This window comes from Centroberyx gerrardi, chromosome 18, assembly GCF_048128805.1.
Source record: "Centroberyx gerrardi isolate f3 chromosome 18, fCenGer3.hap1.cur.20231027, whole genome shotgun sequence".
Lineage (NCBI taxonomy): Eukaryota > Metazoa > Chordata > Actinopteri > Beryciformes > Berycidae > Centroberyx > Centroberyx gerrardi.
This window is the reverse complement of record NC_136014.1, coordinates 8,972,629-8,991,656: the sequence shown is the minus strand read 5'-3', so window position 1 is coordinate 8,991,656 and position 19,028 is coordinate 8,972,629. Positions and strand designations below refer to the sequence as shown.

Sequence of the window (19,028 nt, the reverse complement as noted above, 5' to 3'; positions counted from 1 at the left end):
ACAATGGTAATTTAGATACAGACTAGGCAGTCCCCCCAAATTGACCAGAATGGGAGAGATTATTTGAGTTGTTACATACCATCCTTTAGCATGGCAGAGGGATGTCTATGTCCCACCCTGGGATTGGACAGAGGGTTTGACGTGTGTGGGTGAGCGCTCCTCAAATGCAGCTCCCGGGCCCCCGCTGAGCACAGGACCTGCAGACCGAGAGGAGGCACCGGGCGGACAGCAGAGGACACTGCAGCCATGAAGTCTTTATTCTGGAGCCTCTTCTACTGCGCTTCACTGCTGCTGTCTGATGTACTGGCCACATACCACCTCAGTGGAGTGGACCCTGTATCTGCTCAGAGCTTTGCGCAAACCAGAAATATTGCCCGACCACCGCACAGGACGCTGAATCCAGCAAGTAAGTTTTACTGAAGACCTCTTACAACCCTCTATTCATGTTTTTGACTTAGACTTAAACTGTTAGTATGTCTACTTTTTCATGATATCTCTGAATGTTATTTGTTACCAGGATAATATTGTTCACGTCAAAGCAAATACAATTTGTCACGTGCTTAAAAAATTGCCATACCAAATTTTATTTTGAACTTTTGATTATTCCTAGTTAAAAAACAATGCAAGCTTAGAAGCTAGACCTAGCCTACTTATTTAATGGAACTCAGGAATAAGTATTAGTAGGACTAGGTATTTCATCTTTCAATAATTTTGGCTAACCAAATATAACAACAGGACTTCACACTTTTCTCAAACACAACATGCATGAAATCTACAGTTGACTCAGCGTTTCACAAGCCCTGTGTAATCTCTCAGCTTGTTTGAAACGACCCAGGCTGCTGAAAATACACTCATGCTTCAACTAATCATTTATCCCTGCTCTTAAAAAAGCAGAGGTCATTTTCATATCATCTTGTACTACACAGACAACTTACTAAGTATACACAAAGACAACTTACACACTCTCCCATTGCCCTACTTTCAACCTACTAATGTGCTCTATCGCTTCTCCTTTCTGGTGGCCCATAGTTCACGGCAGTGATTACAGGTATAGAGGGTATCACTACCACCACCAGCCACCACGGATCCCTCCACCGGTAGTGTATCGACCTATTCCTCTATCTCCACCAGTGACTTACCACAGACCCTCAGTCCCCATGCCACCTTATCACCACCGATTCAAAGGGCCAGTGCCACCACAAATGTACCACCACCAACACATATACAAAGGCCTTTCTCCACCAGTAGCCCACCACCAAAGGGTCAAAGGTCCACTCCCTGTGTGGGGGCATTACAAATTGAAAGGTCCGTGCCCTACGGTGCCAACAACACCTGTGGTGTACCTTCCCACCGTCCCTCCAACTCTGCCAGCCACAACAGAGGTATACCGGCCCACCGCTCCACCAACTCTACCAGTGACTACGATGCCACCGGTGACCCCCACCCTGCCGGTGGTGGAGACCACTGTGCCCCCAGTGGAGACCACCGCCCCCGTGACGCTACCGGTCAGTACCCAAAGCGGCATCATCACCACCGTCAGTCCTGTGGAGACAGGTAGAATATTCCTAGTCAGGTTTGCTTTGCAACCCAATCAATGCACCTCAATGCTTTGCAGGGCAGCTCTTTATGTTTTAATTTGACAAATGATAGAAATGTGCAAGTTCCACTTATGTACAGGTCACTTTGATTTAGGTGATGAAATTGAGTTTTTGACTATGACACATTTGAGGGGAATGAAATAGAAGAAAACTTCTCTGACTTTAACAGCAGGATGTGCAGCAAAACAAAACCAAGTACAGCTGCTGGGTGTCCCAAGGAAATAAGACAGGGCTAAAACTGTCCATAAGTGTTTTTTTCTTTATTGAGACATTAGAAACTACTACAGTGGGTATATGTGATTTGACAGGCAGGGCTCTTAAAACACTTGCACCATCTTTGAGTGTAACCTTTTCAGCTCAACTTTTTCAACTCACTTTTTCAATGAGTTGGGACCAAACATCCTTTTCATTCAGAGAAATGAGACAAAAGGATAAGAACTGTGAGAAGTCTGTGGTGGACTTTTGATCATTGAAAGGATACAGTATGTCTTCTAGTATGTTCTTCTAGTATGGCATACTATATCATTTTACCAAAAGCTAACCTCTTGGTTTCATGTCTGTCATTTTACCACTGCAGGGATGCACAACTGATGGTCCTGTGTGCCAACAGTTTCCTTTTATTACCCTAGGAACCAGCATTGTGCATCCCGAACTGTTTGAATGCTCCTCTTGATTTTTAACTGAAGCACTCTCCCTGTGAAAGATGTCATTCAGCCGACAAACATGAATGTGGTTTGTGAATAATGAACTGGGTTTGTAGCGTGAAAGGGACTGAAGTGCTGCAATGCCTTTGGTTGATCACCAGAAACAGACTCTCAGTGCAGGAGTCGCCCACTGGACCTGGTCTTCATCATCGACAGCTCTCGCAGCGTGCGTCCCGGCGAGTTCGAGAAGGTCAAGATCTTCTTGGCCGACATGGTCGACACGCTGGACGTGGGACCAGACGCCACCAGAGTGGCCGTGGTGAACTACGCCAGCACGGTCAAGATCGAGTTCCTGCTCAAAGACCATCTCAACAAACCCGACATGAAGCAGGCCATCACCCGCATCGAGCCCCTGGCCGCCGGCACCATGACCGGCCTGGCCATCAAGACGGCCATGAACGAAGCCTTCACCGAGCAGTCCGGCGCCCGGCCGCGCTCCAGGAACATCTCCAAGGTGGCCATCATCGTGACGGACGGGAGACCTCAAGACCAGGTGGAGGAGGTGTCCGCCACGGCCCGGGCCTCCGGCATCGAGATCTACGCCGTCGGGGTGGACCGCGCCGACATGCGCTCCCTGCAGCTGATGGCCAGCATCCCCCTGGACGACCACGTGTTCTACGTGGAGACCTACGGCGTTATCGAAAAGCTCACCTCCAAGTTCCGGGAGACCCTGTGCGGTAGGACAGAGAGGGGCCGACGAGACCTTTCCTCCCATTAACCCTGGTTCTAGTTCCTCAGTAAGGGACACCTACAGTCTGCAGGGGGTGAAGTGGCACGCCATTGATCATTTGAGTTGCTATTGGTGAATATAGAATAATAATGGGGCCAAATGTAAACTGTTTAGTTAGTAAATCTTAAGGATAAATACAAATGCAGATACTCCAAACACTCCAACCCCCACGTGGACTGCAGATGTCGGCACTAGAACTGGCTTGTAGCTGCTAAGTCAAACCCAGTGTAAAGTATTGGGGCCATTTGGTCCTAAACTTTCAGCTTCTTTTTTTTTTTTTTAGCACAAAAGTACATAGTACATTTTCAACTGCAAAGTGATTATTAGATAATAGATCATAATAAGTGATTTGTTTTGCAATCAAAGCATCATTACAAAGAGACTGCTTTGAATTTATCCCCTTCTGTACTTTTTATTTGAAACTATAAAACAATTACAATGATTTAACTGTACAGTAGAACCTCACTAGTTCAAACCACTCAGGAATAGAAGGCGTCCAGACTAGTGAAATATTTGGATGACTGAAATACACTTGAAATGGGTATAGATCATATTCATAATATATTCATAATATAAAATGTTTGCATGCAGATGAATTCCAAAATGCCCTATCAGTCTTGCAGATGAAATATGTTTAATTGCATTTTTCACAGATTATATTTTTAACTGAATTACTTTTCGCATGGCTACATTTGTATAAATATATACTGTCTGTAGAGTTATTGGTCTTTTCAGATTTCAGTGGTCTGAACAATTGAGGTTCTACTGGGACTTTTGAAAGTTGTCCATGTTACTGTCTGATGTTTGTTTTGTCTCACTGTTTTTTCTGAAATGATTTGCTCATGTAACATTGTTACTGTTGTACTTTGTGATTTTACCTGTGTTGTCCAACACACAGTGAACCTAATCAGTATGCAAATTACCTTGGCTGAGATGTGGTGAAGGTGTATGAACGGACCAGATTTTCCACCACAAGTGACATGCTGTCACCATGGCAATAACATCTGAGTACAAACACCTTTCAGACACTTACAAAAATGCCTTTTGGACAGACAAAATGTATCTAGAATTTCATCAAATTGTTAGGTAAAAATAAGTTATTTTACTTCTGTTTGTCAGCCTTACAAAATAGTTCTATTTTTTTTTTCTGTCTAACTGCCCACCATGGAAAGAGAATGATAATAACTCATTAAGTTTATTAGATTATTGTTGCAAGGGGAAGCTTTGTTTTGCACATCAATTAGAGCACCACCTTACTTCACCCAAGACACCCAGCTATATGCCAGCCTATGAAATTGTACCCATGCTGCCATCCTGACAGCGGCATCCCTTAATCCCGATTTATTCCAGGTTTGGACCCCTGTGCCATGGGGCACGAATGCGAGCACGTATGTGTCAACAGCAACGCCTCCTATTACTGCAAGTGCCGGAACGGTTATATCTTGAACGCGGACAAGAAAACGTGTTCCCTAAAACGTAAGAACACAAGGGTTACTGTCATTCTGCTTTTGACTTTTGACTGATAAATAGTGTGTGTTGGTGGAGCCGGTTAATTAATATTGTAGAATATCTGCCCAGACAAAAATGTGTTTGCATTTGTTTCAGTCATCAGCTATGATTTGTGAAGAGAAGCCTAGTTGGGAAATGTGGGATGGGTGGTATTTTGTGTGCTTTTGGCTTTGTACATGATCTGTTACACTGATGTGAAATTTGCTCTGTGCTGGCGAAGAGGCGAAGGTGGAGGTGGTGGTGGTGGATCCCTGTAAATGCGAGGCCAGACTGGCGTTCCAGAAGCAGACGCAGACGGCCATCCAGCAGCTCACAGCCAGACATATCCTTTCTGTGTGTTGTTTCAGATGGAAAACTAAACGCTGCACTATATACATTCTCTGTAGCACTGCACACTCAGATGGCAGCTGATTATTTCTATATGCTAGTGTGGTTATGGGAATACAGTGTCACTAACTGCAGTTTGGTGAAGCACAATTGTAACAGAGCCTCATCACAACCATTTCTCATTCTCATTTCATCATTGTTTAATTGTCCCAAATGCCTTGACTGACCCCACTAGCCGATGTGACGGGCAGGGTGGAGCAGCTGGAGAACATGGTGGGCCGGGTTTAAAGGCGGACACAGTGGTAAGTATTGACAGTGTCTTTCTGGGACGATGGGTAGTAAAAGCCTCCCACCCACCACACAGTTTGACCTCTGTTTATTTACCTTCCGCAGAGCCGGCCGGCTCATAAGCTTCCTGTCAGCGTCACAGACACGGACCACTGCAACACAGACATGTCCTTCCTCCCACCTCTCCCCCTCATACCTATGGATCTCAACCACAGGTCAAGTGGAGCCGTGAGACACAAAAGCCCATATGCCTCAAGTTACTGACACTTTATGAAAAATACCCAAGGAGTGGATTGCTGACAGTTTAATACCTACATTTAGTATGAGATTTTGGGGATGTATGACCGTTGAAACTGCTGTAAGAAATATTTACAATATTTCCTCTAAATACCTACATGAGAGCAGTTTGATAATGTATAGTAACCAAATAAAATGAATATTGTTCCTATTGTTTTTGCTGTGAGAGTCTGTGGATCAATGTATTATTAATGTGTCCTGTTTGGACAAAAAACATATATAGTAGTAGTTCTCTGTATAAGAAAATGTGTAAAGAAAAAATAAATGTGACATGAAAATGTCTAAAATGGTTTTACGTTATAACAAACTTTAGTTTTTGTGAATTTATGTTCTAGTATATATAAACAGTGAAGTAGTATCTGCATTAGATATCTTTGCAAATTACTAAATTGTTATTTTTTGTATTATTTTCACCTTATATTCTTTCCATATAAGCTGTTGCAATCAAATTGTATTTGTTCTTTACCATATAAGCTCTTAAATAGAGATGTTATACAAAGTTTGAATTGTGTGACAAGGAAGATAAACCTCAACCTCCTGTGTGTCTGTGAATGTTATGAGATGTATAATGTTTTTTAAGATTTATAAATGTAAACAAACGGGTAAATTGGACAATAAAGAAACCACAGAGGAGTTTGTTGTGGACAGTTTTGTCTTCATGAGCCCACTGGGTCAGCATGAGCTCCTGACTGGAGAGTAATAATGACAATATTATGTGTAACATCCCACTTTTTTGACATAATCTTAAAACATTCAAAGCTCTATCTGTAATGTAAGCAGTATGGGGTTCCTTGTTGAAATGCTTAAATGTTGAAAAGCCACTAGTGTCTTTGTTTCCATTCAATTATTGGATTCAAGACATTTTTTCACCCTAAATTTTTTTGTCTGAGCTTTACAAAGACTGACAACATGAAAGCTTAAGCACAATGTTCCATAAAGATACAATCTGGAATTTGTGAATTTCTGTATTTATAAATGTTTTGGAGAATTTGACTCAAATTTGAATATTCATAATTTACGTAGAACTCAAAATACAGGTATGGGTATGTTGTGCTCCATTGTCTGCAAACATATGTAAAGGATAAGTCATGTTAAAGCATTATTTTCTTTAAACATCCTCATCCACTTCTCACTGTAAGCTCCCACAACTTAATATCTAGATTTATAGACATTTATGGGAATTGTTGGAATGCTTAATATGAGGTCACATGGAAAAAACAGATTTCCCCAACATGACCTCATAAAAACACCATTCATTATCCATGTAATAAAACATCCTAACATTCTTTTTAATAAGGCGATAAACATAATATTTTATCTTCCACCGTTGTCACTAAAACCTTATGAAAACACACACCGGGATCTTTAATAGTCTTTTCCTCCGCCACCTCTCCCTCCCCTCATTTTAACTTTTAATATGAAAGTAGCAGAGGCGTGCCAGTCCCATTCATCTTCTTCACACTGATACACTGGCAGGGCCCACCTCTCTGACCGCCTGTGTGTGTGGTAACCATGAAAGCCGCTGAAATGGCAAACAAACACAAAACAGCTGGCTGGTAAAAAAGGAAGGGAGAGGATCCAAACCAGACTGGAGGTAAACGTTGGAGTGTTGACTCACTGCCTCACACAGACAGAGCAGACAGAGCAGCTCTGTTGTCAGCGCTGCTTCAGACAAACAAGCCAGGAGCGTGATGACTTCTCTCTGTTGTATTTCTGGCAAAGCTGAAGGTGTGAAAAAGACAAGATGATAACCACTAGAGGTTCTGGGTGCTGTAAATCATTTAGTACTCCAATGAATCAGTTACACAGGTCAGTCAAGCCAACGATGTCAGCAGTCATAGATTTGTCTGCTTAGTGATTGAATAGGATGTATTTCCGAATGAAGATGTTGAAGGAAGAGATCTTTCACTGACCTGTTTCCGTAAAGACAGGGTGAATTTTGACACATTGTTAATAGAAATCCACTGGAGCTCCACCAGGATATTTACCTTTCTATATTGACGTAGAAATAGAGACATAGGAATTCAGTTATATAAGGGACTGATATAATGCCTCTTTTGTATCTCCACATACATATTTTGGAGTGATATGTCAAATCTCCCAAATCCCTCACAGTAAACTACTAACACTATAGTATATCTTCATTGAGGACTAATGCACCTATGCATTAGTGCTATTAAGTGTATTTGGTCCTACTTAAAGGGGGATACCACTGAATCGGCTGCTTTTAAATATGTTTTCCATAGCTGTAGGTCAGACAGGCCTGTGCTAATGGTGATTCACTGTTGTTTCCTGCAGACAGAAACAAGAGAGAAGACTTTGTTCCACCCTCTAATCTGTGATGTCACACAGATGCACAGCGTCATAGAAATGAATCAGAGAAGCTGTGAAGCCTTGTGTATTTTTGTTTTATTCTACCTGTTTGCTGTCTGCAGGTTTCAGAAAGCCAAATTGAAGACTTTTTAAGAGCTTATTAATACTACCTGGAGTTGGGTTTTAGGTCAGTTAAAGAAAATAAAGAAACAAAGCCTGCAAAAACACACTATTTCCAATAACTTACAGTGCAAAATATATAGATAATGCATATTGTACTACTAACCGTGTTCTGTATTAATGTAGGAGTGGACATGCAGCGCTTTAAGAAACCAGTTATTGCACGGGAAAAAAGACCTCTAATAACTGCATTTAAGATATTTCAGTACTTTTTAAGGCCTTAAATTTAGATATTTCATTTAAGAATTTTTCAGACCTTTTGAAGAATCCGTGGATTGGTGGTTTGTATATAGTTTTGTCTTCTCAAACTCTCATTTGTAATGTGTATTTGTGAATTTGTCATGTTTTGTTAAGAAATAAATGTACAATTTTGTAAAGAAAAAAGGGTTCACTTCTTTACAAACACAAAATAAGAAAGGAATGAATAACAGCCTCACAAAATCTGTTTCCCATATATGTGAATTCTCTTTTAAATAAGTCTTTTTGTGTATTTTCAACAAGTGTGTGATGTATTCGCTTAAGATAAGGAGTTTGTACTGAAAAATGAATTGAAAAATTGAACAAGACATTAGCTGAAGCTGTACTGTAATGATTAGTGTAATGCTGCGGTGCTGTGGGTCTGTCACTGTATGAAGGCTTATGATGGATGTGTGGCCTGGTTCTGCCAGACCAGAGTGGACTTTGACACTTTGTGTTAATTCTCTCAGCAAACAGCAATATTTGGGGCGCTGGAGGAAGCGCCAGCTCCAGGGAGGCCGAACACAAGCATCTCTGCCTCAGGTGCACAGGTCATCTCTGCCAAAATAAATGCTTTCACCTTTCCCAAAAGGTTCGAGTTGGATGGGAGTTTAAACGGGCTCAAATGAGCTTTTGAATAAAGACGTTAGGTCAAACTGATCTTGGATGACTAACACAATGCTGTGGAACCGGTTCATTTTGTGAGATCTGGACATTTGAGCCTTGAGATGTAATGGATGCTGAAATGTTTGTATTTCTAACTCCTGCCTCTTTGCAATTAAAATCATTTTTTCCCACATAGTTTTTGGATGCTTTTGGGTGCAGTAAATCCTTGTGATGTAACGACCTGCACAGGCATCTAACCTACATTTCCACAGTGCGTCACTGTGTAAGGTTGCATGTTATTCCTGTTGTCCCAGCAGTAGCCTACATCCTCTTCCACTGGGTCAAACTGTTCCCCCTTTGATCTGCTCACAGCCTGACCACACAGTGCGGAGAGAAATGGGCCGCAAAGGAAGCGGCTACTGAATGACCTGTAGCTCCTTGAGGCGCCATTTTTCACCAAGACAGTTGACTTCTTCACCTGGGAGATCGTGCAAGAATTTCTCACCAGTTTGCTTATGGGTTGCTCTCCTTGTTGTATTTGCTGCCGCATTGTCCTGAGACTGCCGAGACAGATGTTTGAGTCTGTGCAGGTCACAGAATCTCCTTTCAAATGGAAAACATCTCCATCATATTTATCAGGATAATATTCCATATAAAAACTGTTGAGGAAATGCTGAGATTTTTCACTATATTATGATTTGAATTTATTTTAATTGCTCCTGCACTATTTGTACTCATGACTTCAAAACATGTTGATGTATAATCTACACTTTGTTGTTTTATGTAATGAGCCTGGGTCAAGTCTGCCACCTGCTGTTACAATAAATATGCAACATTCACCTTAGATATCACAAACTCCTGTTCAACCAGTTCTACTGAGTATTTACATTTAACCCACATGGTCTGGATTTTAAGTCTTCAGAAATTATTGTGGGTGATTTAACATGGAAATAATCAGGGATGTAGTGGAGGGTTTACCCAGTTTTATTTGCAGAATAGTTTACCCACTTTTTTAGTCTTAAATAAATATTTGTTACCTAAATTCATAGTATATAGTATGTAGTATCAAAATTATGCACGTTATATGAGGAGAGGGTATTTAAGAGGAAAACACATAAAGTAATGCTTTACCTAAAATATAGATGATTTTTGTTTATATTGGTGATTGTTTGCCTCATGATGATTACTGACTGGAAGTTATAGTTGAACCACCTTTCATTTACCAATACATCCCTGTTAATATGTCAAAATCCAACCTTTAAGGCGCGTGCCCACCTGAGAAGCACGTGATTGGACGCTTTCTCGTTCGACGTCAGTTCCGTAGCTGAAGACACTGTAAACAAACCATTACAAAATCTCAACTCATGGAAGACGATAATTCGCAAATACTCGAACATGCTCACTCTGAGTTTAAAATGCAGAATTTCAAACAGGCAGAGGAGCTGTACACAAAGTTTATCTCTTCCTGCTTGCAGACCAGGTACTAGCTGTCTTGTTTTAATGAAACTAGCTAGCCACAGTGCTAAGTTATCCCTTGTTTCCGTTAGCTAGCTCTCCTAGGTGTGATTTCCATTCATTGTTACTCAGATGAACCCGTGTTTTTAATTACTGTGTCCTATTCACAGGGGATGTGAAGCTAGCAACCTGGCGACTGCTCTCAACAACCGCGGACAGATAAAGTACCTCCGGGTGGATTTTCATGAAGCAGTAGAGGATTACAGCTCGGCAATAGAGACCGACAGTCAGTTTGAAATACCGTTCTACAACAGAGGACTCGTTCACTATAGATTAGGTAAGGAAAGGCACGTTTTGTGTTATGACTTCACGGTATCTGCGGTTTTGTCAACGTCAAGCTAGCCAGAATAAAGTAAACACGACTTCCGGTCAAGACTTTCAAAATAAAACCGTATTTGACTATGCGTTGCAACGTTGTTTTTTTCAGTAGACAGTTCCAAAATGAAAGTGAAGAATATATTTGATGAGGAATCTGTACTAAATGAATTTGCAGTTGTTGTTTTTTTTGCAAAGACTATCACAAAATGTATACCAGACAACTTGTAAGTCCAAGTCCAAGTTTTAACCAAAAAATGTTTAGGTCCTAGGTGTGGAGCCAACTTCCTGTGTTCTTTTCCAAGACACTAGATGGAGCCGTGTATTCACTCATTTAAATGCTGGCACTGCTCGTGCTCATGATGTCTATGAAACAGGACTGCTGACTCTTACTTTTGCCAAGCCAGTACGAGAGTACATAGATAAAAGCATGAATTTATAACCATTATATATTCACATTTTACCTTATCTTGCAGGTTTTTTCGAAGATGCTAAGAGCGACTTCCAGCAGGCCTTAAAGCTCAATCCAGATTTTGAAGATGCCAAAGTGAGCCTACAGCAAACACTTCTGGACCAGCAGCACAAGATCAATAGGGGTTACTGACAACTGCACAGACTAGAGAGAACATGTTTTATATATCCTCTTATGTGGTGATTAAGCAAAAGATACACTGAGGCACATGTGGCATACTGTATGTCTCTATTGTAATAGTTGTACTGCAGTCTTTGTGATTAATATTGATTCCAGATGGCCACAATTGGTGCAAAGATAAACAGGAGTAACTTTATTATTTAATTTCACTTTTATTTAAACACGCTTTTTTTAAGAGACACCTGACCAAGAGAGCAGCATCATGACAAACATAAAAGTTACAAAGAAACAACATACAACAATGTGCACATGCAAAATCACATGATGGCTAAATGCAAAATCAGATGTTCACTGTTTGAGCAAACAAATGGCAGCAGTCCCGCCGCATCCCACAGGATCGAGGGCCAAGCTAATATAGATCTTGGTTAAGTAAAGCACTGACAGCTCCTTATTCCAAGTGCCTCACGACCCTTCCAGTTAAAAAAAAGAAATGAATGGCCTCATAAATGAAAGTGTATCAATGAATAAGTCTTGAGTGGACAGCACAGACTAATCCGCCCAAGCACACGAGGTACAATGATGAGCTAGGGTTTTACAGTCAGTAATAAATGTCACTGCACCATGATACAGTGTCTAAACCATGCAGACATTTGGAGGAGGCTTGTGAATATAAAACAACTATAATCAAACACCAGCCTACAGTAGCAGTGAGCAATCTGTTGGCTGCAAAAGAAAAACATGTTTTGTCTCAGTTTCAGTTTAAATCTTTTCACAAGGTGATCTGTGACATAAAGGGAAGGCAGTCATCCATTATAATTCCTTGGCACTAATAAGATGTAACTGTCTCAATCAATTTGCCTTTGAAGGTAATAACTGGTGGAACAATGGGCTACTTCTTGAGTTTGGAAACAATTATATTTTTAATGACTATGTATATATGTTGTACCATGAGTGAACAATAAATTATTTTGATTCAATTCTTGATGAAAGCCTTTTTATTCTATGCTCCGTGTTCAAGACAGGTTTTCAACTCCTCAAGTCACGAAACTAACTCTAAACAGCAAACAGGGCAGCACAGAGGCACATATCAAGCTCACCCACAGCAAACGAGGCTTGTTGATTACTGATGCTCGCCACCTGTGCATTGTGGATAACTATTATATAAAACAGCTGTTGGTGGCTCACGAAAGCAATCAGGCCCTTTGGTTGAGAGCTGCTTTTGTGGGGGGGCTCCTGGGGTTTTAGTACCAACTTCTGGTAGTGTTTGAATTCCTGTAGATTTTGTTGGGCTGCTTTGAGTCTGCATGATGGGGAGACTTCAGAATGTGTAGGTTTTCAGCGGTTTTGGTTTTTCTAAGCTGTTGCTAGCCTGTTATGACTGAAATGCATCTAAATGCACTGTCTTTATTTTAGTATGATATGGATTGTGATGGCTGCAGTAGTCGACTTGGGTCAAGCGAGGCCAAATACTAAGCTGAGTTCACAGTCAAGTAAGGACTTAATTTGTGTTAAATCTCATTACATGGCACTTCAAGTCAGTTTACGTCCCACCTGATCAGCCTTTTTCCTCAAACAGTCAGTGGTTTAAGGTCAGACTGTGTGGGCAACCTAATGAGGCTGACGTTGGACAAGGCTCTAGCTGTGGGGAACCAGCTTGAAGTCGAGGCTATCAGTGAGTATCTTCCCTAATGATGAACAGATTGTCTTATCTGATTGGAAGAACCGATCCCTGTAATGTTTGCCTCTTTGCCCAGATGGCACACAACACATGGTGTTAACACCCAGCTTGGCTGCTCAGTGTGGATACAGCATGGAGTCTGACCCGTGGGGCAACACCAGAATCTATGCATCCCTCATGGGCTGCTATGTCGACAACAAAGTATGTTCAAATAAAGTTATTGAGGAGTCATTTTCTATATGGCAGAAACAGTCTTTATTGTAACTGTCATGTTTTGTTTCATTGTGCTCCATATTTTCCGTAATAGCGCACTTCTCAGCAGACTGAATTTAAATGGTTAGGTATTTATCACTGCATTTTTATGCAGCCAGAAATCTTCAATGTCAAGTCTGTAACATGTTTATGTGCTTCCCTTAAGGTAAACACTTTAATTTACACCAGAGCTATAGCCACAAATGCTGCATAATTAGTAATTTACAGAAGCTTGCCCTTATTTTAAGCAGCTTTATCCAGAGAGGTGAAATGTACCCTCTGGGCATGCATATATTTTATAGCATGGCAAGTAAATTCTCCAGTTTACTTATTTCACCTATTAAAACCACTAAATTAAGTGGGTGGCGTTTTGTCCACCTAATGTGTTCTAATGTACAAAATGGCACACTCAAGTTATGAATTGAAGTGAACCAAGATGTTTGTGCTTTGAACCAGTAAAGTTTCCTGACCCAAGTTATTTTTCGTCTGTAGGATGATAGGACGTTTGATGTTGGCTTGAGACTCAGAATGTACAGCCAAAGTCCATCAGATGTGGTTACTCATGAAGTGACGAAAACATGCAACTACTCTCCGTGGGCCTCGCAGGAGATTGTTTGTGAAAGGAACTACATGGAAGTAGGTCACTTAACAACAATGATGGCGTTAATGTGTAGTCTGTGAAGGCCTGTGTTTAGTAAACTGTCTGTTTAGGTGTCAAACTACATGGCCAAGCCTGATGCAGCAGCTGGAACAAAAGGACAAGATCTAGATGACTCCAAGAGTGCCGTTCCTGGTGTACGTTCAACAGTTCTAATTTTAAAGTCTTGCACAAACGTGTCTCGAATGATATTTTCACTTGCACCATTTGGCTTCCCCAAACTAACTGTTCACTTGGAATGCCAATGAGATCAATGACATCAAGGTTTTTTTTCCCCCTTCACCACAGGCCACTGATGAGGCACATGGCATCTGGAAGATGACATTTTACACTCCTGAACCAATGACGATGATGCTGAGTGAGGCCCAACAAGCTGGCTATGGTGCCATGGCTACACATAATCGTCTGGTTATGCGAAGCCCATACAACACGGCAGAAACTTACTCTGAGAAGGTAAGCAACACCTTAACACCCCCCCCCCCCCTTCTCTCAATGTTTCCTTTCTTCAAGGACACGTAAACAAAATATTTCTTTAGGTGGCTGGCATCCCCATGGAGGTTTTCAAAGTGAGTACTTACTACAAGGCACCACATGGCTTGGCGATCGCAAACTCGGCAGCTGCTTGTCCTACAGGTGAGTCTTCCAAAAGTCATTTCAGGGTGGTGGCATCATACAGTATATTGAAGTTGGGTGTAGACTGAGCCAACAATCATTTTATCAATAGGTGGTGTGATGTTCACCGAGGATGTCATCTCCTGGCACATACCTCGCCATATAACGCCCCTGATAGACGGTAGGATCAAAAATCTAGAAATGCACATGGGCGTCAATGGACAGAGGCTGGATAAAAGTCAGATGGCTGCCAAGAGATACACACTATCTTCTACAGAGGTTCACATCCTCATTGAGATCCCAGTTGGATCGCCCGATGGCTACTATAAGGTTGGTCTGTAGATGATTGGACATGCAGCAGAGTAGGTCAGTCGATTTGCATGTTTTATTGAAACTCCATGAATTATTGCAGAGCCATGCCCCAGATTACCAGTACCACATCACCTACACTGTGGAACCAATGCTAGAGTTGCTGTGGAGGGCAGAAGACACCCAGGCTGATACCAGATACAAGGTCCTGTTCCCCATCACCACCCCTCTGATGCCCCGGCCTCCACAAGTCACTGACAGTGAGTCCAAATCTCTTTGTAGATGAGACCAGAAGCTTAAATTTATTAAAGGGTACAAACCTGCCACTTTGCTGTTCCTCAGACACCAACCCAGAGGACCGGGTGTTCAGTGTTCACTTGGGGTCATTTCTCCATGATGTGGAGTTGATGAACATCACCTTCTCTACTGGGGTCCTGTCTGTTGCCGAGTGCAACGCCAGAGGCTTCACGGTCCAGGAGCACAGGTTCTCCAACGGCACCAAGAGCTTCTCTCTGCAAGTGCCTTTCTCTGACGACGTTGTCCTGAAACATGTATGTGGACTGTAGGCTCGATTACATAAGTGTGGGGACATTTCACCCTATCCCAACCTGTTTACTCTGTCTGAGGTACGGGGATTTCTCTTGGCCCCAGTGGAGCATGACTGAGCTTTTCTGATCCACAGAATCCTGAACCTTTGGTTACGGTCTACTTCCTGCCCCTGACCTACGGGCTTCTCATTCTGCCTGAACAAACTCCATTCCCCCACCCAGTGGAGCTAGAGGCATCTCTGCAGGATGTTGGTGAGCTCATCTGGGTTTGTTTGCTTTTTAGCAGGGATGGGATTTCAAGATGTTGAATCTTAGGATTTTTTTTTGGGCCAAAATATCCTTGTGTTCATAATAGTTTATTACTTGTCCTGCTTTGTGTTCCTGATCACATCCCTGGTTTGATATATGTTCTAACAGTGTTTCCTCTTTTCATTCAGTAGTGGTGGGCCACATAATAAATTGGCTGCTTTTGTAGAATATATTTAAGACCAATTATGAAACTCTGAGCATTGGGCTTATGTCTTGGGGCCACTGTCAGAACAGTATTGGTGCTTTGACCTGCACTAGAAACAAAACTGGGTAGGAGGTGAAGTCAAAACCAAGACTACCTTCAGCTGCAACTGGGAAATGTATAAGGGGAACACTACTGCATACAATCGGCTGGGAATGTGTGGTCAGCACTTTTTGTTCTTGGTTTTAGTTCTACCCAGCATCACTGGCACCTGTGACCAGAACTTGTTTTACATCCATGTGAAATACGGGAGTCAAGGCCACAACTTCCAGACCATGGTTGGTGCTCGGGAGCTAACTCCTGAGCTGGCCGAGGTCTACAAGCTCCAAGAAAATGGCTCATACTTCAGCCTTGTATTGGCATACACTTCCCCTGACACAGTGTTTGAGGTAGGTCAGTTGGTGCAGTAGAAGAAATTTTGCAACCTGACCTTAAAGAGTAACTAAACCCAAATCTGTGGTGAAGCCTGACACCTAATGGTGAAAAGTAGGGTACTGAACTGGCCTTCTCCTATTGGCTGGTCTTTGTGCCAGGTGATGTCACCACCTGTTGTACTCTATCGAGGGTGACATCACAAGGCACAAAGACCAGCCAATAGCAGATGACAAGTTCAGTACCCTACTTTTCACCATTAGGTGTCAGGCTTCACCACAGATTTAGGTGGGGTTTAGTTGCTCTTTAACAGCAATGGACATTAATCTTTAACCTTTTGTTCTGTGTTTTTTTTTTTTTTTGCAGCTGGTTGAGTCCGATTCAGTCAGAGCCAGAATCGATTTACTTCTGTGGGATGCGAACAACAATTGGAAGCTCAGTGATTTGTACTTGGCCTGCAACTTCCCTTTGACCACAACTAGTAAGACTCCAAACTCATAGCATTTCTGCTGCTTGGATGTAGGAAGTTTTGTTGACCAAATTACTTTTCTTTCCCCCAGAGTGTTACTCCAATGGAACTATGACCGCTATGGCTGTGAAGGTGGAATCTGTCCCCAATCTAACCCCTGGTTGGCTCACACTGAAAGACGAGTCCTGCAAACCAGTTTTCAGCGACGATCGCTTTGCATACTTCTCTTTCAGTGTTGATTCCTGTGGGACCACAAGAAGAGTAAGTTTGAATTTCCCCTTTGACTAAAAACTATTAAAGTGCCTTTTAACAAATTGATTCTCTTGCAGTTCTTTGACAACTACTTGCTGTATGAGAATGAGATTGCCTTGTACCATAATTCAGCCCAAGCCTACACATCACCAACTGATCCTGACTACAGGTAGGAAGATGCCCATCTACTCCTTTGACCTTTCCTCCATCCTGATGCATCAGCTGTTCAGGGATGATAGTCACTCCTTTTGATTTCTAATAGAGTTGAGTTTTCTCAATGCATGTTCTTTAATCACATTTCTCTTATAGGCACAAAGTTTCCTGCTACTATTTGGTCAATGACACAGAGACGATGGCTTTCCACTATAGACCAAGGAGCTTCGAACCCACAGCAGAGACCGGTTCAGGACAGCTGATGGTGCAAATGAGACTAGCTGAGGGTAAGGCTGACAATTATACTTTTGAAATGTATGTAGAGGATCTACGAGGAATGTTGCTGTCTTTGTACCTTCTGCCACTGACCAAATACCTTTCCTCAATTACCTTTTTCTCCCCAGACTTATCATACGAGTTCTTCTACCAAGCGGAAGATTACCCAGTAGTGAAATACTTGAGGCAGCCTCTGTATTTTGAAGTAGAGCTGATGCACTCCACTGACCCCCAGTTGGAGCTAATTTTGGACAACTGCTGGGCTACACTTAATGAAGACAGGACCTCTCTGCCTAGTTGGGACGTCATTGTGGATAGGTAATGTGTAAAACCTTCTGGCAAAAACAATCTTAGAACATTCTTAACCTTTTTGGTAAGATACCAGCAGAAATCGCTCCCTAACATAAAGCGTTCCAGGTTTCTGTTGGGACACAACGCCCTTCATTTCTCTCCCTGTTGTCAGTTTATTTAAACAATTCTTTTCTGCACAGCACCCTTTCAAAACTAAAGTGACAGCACTTACCAAAGTATTACTTCTCCTGCTTTTGTGATTACATGCCTGTAACCAAACTTAACCCCATACAGCTGCGAGAACCTTGATGACAGCTATGTGACCGTCTTCCAGCCTGTTGTGAGCGATGCCAGGGTTACGGTCCCTTCCCACTTCAAACGCTTCTCTATGAAGATGTTCACCTTCACTAAGGTGGAAGAGGTTCTGAAAGACAAGGTAGAATGCACATCCAGATCGGGCTTGTGCTTGGTCATTGGCTGTATTAACAGAACAAGGGACAGTTGAATCAGGTCCTGTCTATTAAATCCATTCTGTCGTCTCTGTCCACAGATCTATGTCCACTGCGACGCTGTGATTTGTGAGACCAACAACCACACAGATGGCATCTGCAGTGGCCAGTGTGCGAGCAGAACTAGGCCTGAGAGGATGAAAGGAGTGAAAAAGGGTAAGGAGACAAACTGGCTGCACAAGCATGGTGCACAACTGGTCACTTAACAGCTGAAACGTGGTGTATACCACGATGCCCTGAAACGCTGACCATGTAGTGAAGCTGTACAGTCTAAAGCCCTACAGTCTATGTATGTACAGAGAAGCCTTGTAACTTATCTGTCTCAGCACAAAATCAACATGATGTTCTTGTACTTGGTGATTTCTGGATGCAAGTGTGCAGCGACCTAATACTTGACTTGTGGTTCCAGGGCGAAGAAGTGCAAACTCCACCCATCATCAAAAGGAGATCTCCTCTGGGCCTATTCTTCTGTTAAACCCTCAATCAAGCCTCTGAATAAACATAAAATGTTTCTCTTAATTGTTGTGAAGTGCTTTTTTTCTGAAATCAAAGGCCCATCTGAAACTCTCACATGAAAGGCTAGTTGGGGCTTAAATATGGCCTTGTATTTTGCACAAACTGCTTCGCATACCATAAGGACAGGTTCTAGGTTACAGCTAGTGACTTAACATTGAACTTCCACTTACTTGGTAACAGTGTCTGCAAGAGATGTCAGTGACTAGCATTCAGTTCCTTTTCTGGAGAGCAGATTCCCAGATGATTAACAATGGGTGGCTTTTGTATACAGAATGGAAATGCACTTGCAGCTACAAAAAGCCATTTTGTAAATTGTTTGGTTTGAGGATTAATGTTGCCATGAAATGCATTCCTTGAATGGCTAGAGCTTCAGAAGCTAGTACTTTGCACTTGGTTGCTATGTAAAAGGCA

At 42.1% G+C, this 19,028-nt stretch overlaps 3 protein-coding genes across 4 annotated transcripts; all 3 read left to right on the top strand.

Moving 5' to 3' along the window:
* Positions 1-246: 246 nt before the first annotated feature.
* On the top strand, positions 247-5,156 carry matn3a (matrilin 3a). 2 transcript variants are annotated; one of them, XM_071919123.2, is made up of 5 exons: positions 247-406; positions 2,404-2,979; positions 4,383-4,508; positions 4,762-4,863; positions 5,101-5,156. In XM_071919123.2, exons 1-5 carry the CDS (start codon positions 247-249, stop codon positions 5,154-5,156), a joined length of 1,020 nt encoding a protein of 339 aa, XP_071775224.1. The 2 variants fall into 2 exon arrangements, with proteins under 2 accessions (XP_071775224.1, XP_071775225.1); XM_071919124.2 differs by lacking the exon at positions 4,383-4,508.
* A 4,976-nt stretch (positions 5,157-10,132) lies between these two features.
* ttc32 (tetratricopeptide repeat domain 32) lies at positions 10,133-12,167 on the top strand. Its single transcript, XM_071919114.2, has 3 exons — positions 10,133-10,269; positions 10,415-10,581; positions 11,096-12,167. The coding sequence occupies exons 1-3, from the start codon at positions 10,154-10,156 to the stop codon at positions 11,221-11,223; spliced, it is 411 nt and encodes a 136-aa protein (XP_071775215.1). The 5' UTR covers positions 10,133-10,153; the 3' UTR covers positions 11,224-12,167.
* Positions 12,168-12,518: 351 nt separating this feature from the next.
* Positions 12,519-18,596, top strand: LOC139927082 (uncharacterized). The gene is made up of 21 exons (XM_071919076.1): positions 12,519-12,538; positions 12,625-12,701; positions 12,788-12,883; positions 12,966-13,090; positions 13,634-13,777; positions 13,853-13,936; positions 14,088-14,252; positions 14,336-14,432; positions 14,524-14,741; positions 14,824-14,980; positions 15,063-15,271; positions 15,403-15,520; positions 15,969-16,168; positions 16,518-16,632; positions 16,712-16,881; positions 16,950-17,041; positions 17,182-17,312; positions 17,430-17,619; positions 17,887-18,028; positions 18,143-18,257; positions 18,511-18,596. The coding sequence occupies exons 1-21, from the start codon at positions 12,519-12,521 to the stop codon at positions 18,594-18,596; spliced, it is 2,751 nt and encodes a 916-aa protein (XP_071775177.1).
* The last annotated feature ends 432 nt before the right edge of the window (positions 18,597-19,028 follow it).